Here is a 6,026-nt window from a genome sequence, read left to right as displayed (position 1 = left end):
GTCCCTTAGTGACTACTTAAATTTGTTTCAAGGGTACTTAAAATGTATGCACACTGAAATTGAGTCATAATTTCAGGTTTACAAGATGAAAATATTCTAGAGATCTTCTGCACAATTTTAGAACTATGCTGTACACATAGGTAGTCAAAATGACATATACTTTTTTTAAAATATATTTGAAAGGCAGTTATAGGCAGAGAAGGAGAGAGAGAGATCTTCACCCTCTGGTTCACTCCCCAAGTGAACCATAACAACCAGAGAAGGACCTGTCTGAAGCCAGAAACTTCATCGAGATCTCCCATGTGGGCAGGGGCTCGAGCACATCCCCTGGCTTCTGTAGCTTTCCTAAGCCATTACTAGAAGTTGGATCAGGAGTAGAGTATCGAGGCTTGAAATAGTGCCCATCTGGGATGCTGACACCACAGGGGGAGACTTAGCCTGTTATGCCACAGTGCTTGCCCCAAGTTACATGTTTTCTAAAAATTCTGGATTTCTGGGTCTGGTACGGGAGCCTAGTAGTTAAAGTCCAAGCTTTGCATGAGCCAGGATCCCATGTGGGTGCCAGTTCATGTCTCAGCTGCTCCACTTCCCATTCAGCTCCCTTTTTATGGCCTGGGACAGCTTAAATCCTTGGGACCCTGCACTCCTGGGGGCGACGCAGAAGAAGCTCTGCAGCTCCTGGCTCCTGGCTTCAGTTCAGCTCAGCTCAGTTCAGTTTGGCTCCAGACATTGCAGCTACTTAGGGAGTGAGCCAGCAGATGGAAGATCTTTCTCTGTCTCTTCTTCTCTCTGTAGATCTGCCATGTCAATAAAAATAAATAAGAAAGAAATCTTTTTTAAAAATTCCAAATTTCTAAAAATTTAGAATTCATTTAACCTAAAAAATTATCTTCTCAATGGTTTTGAGCATAGTTCAAGTTTTTGATAATCATGTTTCAGACAGTGTAATTGAGGTCTGTTAGAATGATTGAATAGTTCTCAAGAGGCTGAAGGGGCCTGAAAGCGAGGTCAAGTGCTCATCTGGACTTGATGGTACTGCCATTGTTTCTCTTGCCAGATTTAAGTCAAACATTTTTAGGTAAAAAGAGTTTGTTGATATTAATTGATATCCTATATCTACTGAATAAGTAAATACACATGTATTTACAATATATGAGGGTTCTTGAAAACATGTGGATATTTTTATTACGGAAAAATAGGTATGGATTTCAGTTCGTTTTGTACCAATAGAAACTTAATTCCATTTTAACTTTTAGAATAGTCTCAGATTCATATGCTTATAAAAATACAGCAAATTAACAAAATGTATAAACTATAGGGCCACCCTTGTGGTGCATCAGCCTAAGATGCCATGTGCAATGCCAGCATCCCGCATAAGCAAGTGTCTAAGTCCCAGCTACTCTGCTTCCAGTCGAGCTCTCTACTGAAGCACCTGCAAAAGCAGAGGAAGATGGCCTCTGACACGCACAGTTCAGGGAGATAGAAATGGAGTTCTAGGCCCCTGGTTCCAGACCCTGGCCATCTGAGGAGTGTATCTGCAGGTAAAAGATACTCTCATTCTGTCTCTCCCTTTGTACCTCTGGCTTTCAAGTAAATATAAAAATACATAAATAATTTTTAAATGTACAAATGAATGATAAATAACGGCTTATTTCTTTAAGTTACTGGTGGTAAAGCTGGATAGTTTTTTTGGGGGGTGGGGGTGGTAGGGCAAGATAAATGAAAGCTCTCCTTTTTTGGTTCTTTCTAAATCTACCTGAGTTCCAGAGCCGGGTTTCCCGTGTGGGTATCAGGTACATCATCACTTCAGTTATCATCTGTTGCTTCCCAAGGATGTCATTTTCTAGAAGTTGGAATTGTTAGCAAGAGGTGGGAATTATGTGCCCATTTCAACCATCATCTTAACTGCAAGCTGGACATCTGCCCCAGTGCATTCTTTTTACTTAGATTTTAGAAGGCTTTCCCAATTTTATATCTATAGAGATTTTAATCTAGCATCTTTATAGCTTCAAATTTTAAATTTAAATATTTTAGTGAAGTAGAATTTCTTTTTTGTATGAGTGGATCAGAGTGATTAACCACCTTTCTCACTGAGTGATTATCCAGTCTTCCCAACACAAATGTTTGATTTTGGTATTTCCTTCAGCTTTGAAATTCTGCCAGTGTATTTTTTGTATCTATTTGGAGTGGGGAGTTTATCTCAGCAGGTGCTACAGCCTAGCTCAGCCTGGCCCACCCCCATTCCCAGCTTTTGCTGGCAGGCACATCAGCTTGGTCCATCGCAAGCCCCCATGTAAACTTGGTGGGTATTATGCTCCCACCCGCCTGGCCTGCACCCCATCCTCACAGTTGCTTGACCAGTGTTTGCTGTGAACTCCTCTTGCCCTGCCCACCCACAGATCGGCCTCACACATATGCCAACAGGTGGTGCAGCCCAGCCCAGGAGTTCCCCTACATGGCCCACTCCCAGCCCTGGATCTTGCATGTTCTGGCAGACACTTTGGCATTATCTGATATGGCCAGCCCCCAGTCCTGGCATTCAACAGTGATATTGTGGCCTAGTCCAACTGGACTGTGCCCTTTCTGGCTTATTGCATGTGGGTGCTACAGCATAGCCCAACATGACCTACATCTAGACTCAGCTCTCATGTGAACCCATGGGTGAGTCAGCCTAGCCCAGCCTGTCCCACATTCATTCTGGCTCTTGCAAGCACCAGCAGGTGCTGCAATCTTGCCCAGCCTGGCCAATCCCAAGCCCCATCTCTTGTACTCATTGGTGGGAGCCACAGCCTAGCAAGGGGATCCCTTAAGTTCCCCCTACCAGCCTGTCCCCAACTCCAGAACTTGTCCATGCTGGCACATGCTTCAGTCTAGCCTGGCATGGCCCACCCGCATTCTCATCTCTTGCTGGTGGGTATTGAATCCAAGCCCAATTAGGTGTGGCCTACACCCTGTTCTGGCTCTCATACTTGCCAGAAGGTGCTGAAGACTTCCCCAGCCCAGCCCCTTCCCACCTTCAGTTTTGCAAGTGTCAGGTGTGTTCCGTGGTCCATCCTGGTTCAGCTTGTCACCAGCTCCAGCTGTTCTTGTAAACCGGCAGTGCTGCAGTCCCACAGAGGCAAGCCCACAAGTCCCCTACAGAATCTCCCCCAGATCCATTTCTCTTGTGTTCTGGTGGTTGCTGAGGTCCAGCCTGTCATGGCCTACCCCCGATCCAACTCTTGTAGGTGGTTACTGTGTTCTAGCCCAGCCAGGCATGCCCCCAAACCCCAGCTTTTGCATGTGCAAGTGGACATTGGAAGATACTATTTAGCCTAGCCTAGGTCTCCTGCGTGGGCAGGTACCTTGGCCTGACCCAGACATGCCCCGCCCAGAGAAGCCCCCTTATAAACCTCTCTGTCCCAGCTCCCTTCTCTAACTGCGGTTACAGTGGCCTTGTCCATGGAAATCCCCAGAAGTCATTTCTGCGCTCTGACATGCCCTCAGCCATTCCCATTCCAAGACATCCCTGTATGTATCCCTGTTTGTATCCCTGAGTACTCAGCAGCCCCCAACCCTTAACCCCGGGCTGGTGCGTCCCAGCTTGGCATTCATCTTCCCTCCATATCTTTGGAACACAAGAAAATAGATAATTATGCTGGCACATTGGTATAATTAACACAAATTTGGCGTTAGCTAGGCCCAGAATGCCCACCAACTATTTACTGCTTTTCTTTGAGCAGTGGAAGACTTGCCTACATACAAGATAACCTAGGCAGTTGCCTACAGCTGGGAGAGTTTTCATTATCTTTAAGTTATGATGTTTTTAAATTTTTATTTTAAAATTAGTAGTATCAGCTATACTTCATTAAATGATAAGCAAATCTTAGAAGTTGTAGAAACTTTTCCTTTTAAGCAAGTTACAATATTTTCCAGATGTTTCATTTACTTTAGTTGTCTTAGGTGCAATATTGAGTAAAGAGGATTGCATATTTATTTTAGCTCATTTGAAACATTGCCTGTAAATTATGTTGTGTTCTTATTTTCTGTTTGTGGAAGGAAATACATCACTTCAAGAGTCAACAGTAGTGGCGGTTAAAATTTGAATCCAAATTCTGTGATTTTTTTTTCTTATTTTTTTCCCAACAGTTTCTCTTAAGCATGTTACAATAGTATATAATTTTAAAAAATTTATTAGTTTATAATATATTAGTCTATAACATTTAATATGGATTCATCGTGAATAAATTTGCATTGTTTTCAGGAAATCTATGCTAAGTTAGTATCTGTATTGTATTATATTACTACTCACTCCATGCTTTTATATAAAGTTCTTGTTGACTTGATTTTTATGGGATCATATAAAAGGATTAAGGTGTATAACCATTGGCAAGAGAGACGTAGCAATTGTGATGCGGTGGCATCTTCCTCCAGGGCCACCTTTACCTGAGAAATCTGAACAGCACGCTACCTCAGTAACAGATTGTCTCAGCTGTCTCATTGTGTTTGTGTTTTGGACTGTCATTTTTAGAAACTGGTGACAGTGAGTTCTGACACCTAGGTTTTTGGTTGCTGTTTATTCCCTTGTCAGGAAGATTATAGTAACTTTTAAAAAAACCTTGCAGTGATTATAAGTTGAAGGCAGCAGCATCTTCGTACAGTGAAGACAATGCAGGGAACACAGCCATAGCAAAGGAAGGGTAGCCTCAGCCAGTGATGAGGACTCACTACATGAGGGTCAGGACAACTGCAGACAAGCTTAGGGCCACAGGCCAGAGGTTGCAGCAGCCCCGCCCTGTGTGCTCCCTGCCTACCACTCGGTAACACACAGGACATTGTTCCTCCATTGAGGAAGCATCTAGAGATCATCTTGGTTCCCACCCCACCCCACCCCTATTGTGTACACAGTTCTGTCATCCCCTCACTTCCATCCTTACCAGTGGTCCATATGGGTCTTCAGTCCCTATGCTGTCACCTTTGTAATGGATGCTTAAAAATTAAATTTAAAAAATCTGCACTGATTTTTGATTTGCTAAATACTATGTTAAAGTTATATATTAAAAATGCACAAGTACAAATCACATTAATAAACTCAGTTTTTGCATTTTGAGTTTGAGTTGCCATACCATATTTTTTAAGGTGAGCTGTTGTTTCTGTTTTTCTTGGACAGAGCCCTTATCCCTCTGGACAGAATGCAGGTCCAACCACGTTGGTATACCCTCAAGCCCCTCAGACAATGAATTCACAACCTCAGACCCGTTCTCCGGTAAGTGAGCAGAGGCTTGTCCTTGATAACATTCTTTAGCTAAGCTTGTTTGTGTGGTTATTTGGGTTCCGTTGAAAAATACTTTCACTGGATTTTGAAAGTTTGTTCCAATGATGATTGATCATTACTGTTACTATTGTTGCATTATTTAGCATTGCTTTTTCAAAACTAACTATTTGGAATAAGTGGAAAAACAAGAAATGGGACTTTATGAGTTTTTTATTTTATTTTTTTTGCTTGTTTGTTTTAACCTTTATGGCATTTTTTAAAGTCATTATCATCAAGTTTACTCTTTTTTTCTGTAGTTGTATTGTTGAAAATTCAGAACAGTGTAATGATTTTTAAGCAAACTGAATTGTACTGACTAAGTTCTCAAATTCCAATGATTTGGGAAGTAAGTCTTCTGAATCAGTGTTACTACATCAGTTCTAACCATTTGACAGTGTGTACATGAGCATGACATGGCCCAGTGGGGACACTTGCTTCTTCATATGGTAAATAAGCTGTCACAGAATTCTAAATGCTGTCATCCTCTTTGTTCATCCTTTACATGGATTACTATAAGTACCACAGAGACTGAGGATTTTCTCAAGGTTCAGCCTCCTGAACGTTGGTGTCCTAGCCTGCATGATCAGCTTTGGCCAGAAGATGCTTCTGTAACATCTCACCTTCCCCTTTGTGTCTGAGCTGTATATATTCCTAGAATACAGGGATCTTCTTTCTGTCCTCCACGCCCATCTTTTTTGCCTGGAATAGAGGAATGCTTCATTGCATTAGCTGC

The 6,026-nt window shown here is 42.3% G+C and overlaps 1 protein-coding gene across 12 annotated transcripts in view; it reads left to right on the top strand.

Annotated features, from left to right (window-relative positions):
- EIF4G3 (eukaryotic translation initiation factor 4 gamma 3) overlaps nucleotides 1-6,026 on the top strand; it is a 352,621-nt gene that overhangs the window by 162,990 nt on the left and 183,605 nt on the right. For all 12 annotated transcript variants that reach the window (XM_058676306.1, XM_058676302.1, XM_058676366.1 and 9 more), the window contains one exon: nucleotides 5,150-5,245. In XM_058676306.1, coding sequence (XP_058532289.1) covers nucleotides 5,150-5,245 — 96 coding nt within the window. The remainder of the gene's footprint in view (nucleotides 1-5,149; nucleotides 5,246-6,026) is intronic.

This window comes from Ochotona princeps, chromosome 2, assembly GCF_030435755.1.
Source record: "Ochotona princeps isolate mOchPri1 chromosome 2, mOchPri1.hap1, whole genome shotgun sequence".
Classification (NCBI taxonomy): domain Eukaryota; kingdom Metazoa; phylum Chordata; class Mammalia; order Lagomorpha; family Ochotonidae; genus Ochotona; species Ochotona princeps.
Note: the sequence above shows the minus strand (reverse complement) of the source record. Positions and strands in the feature narration are given on the sequence as shown.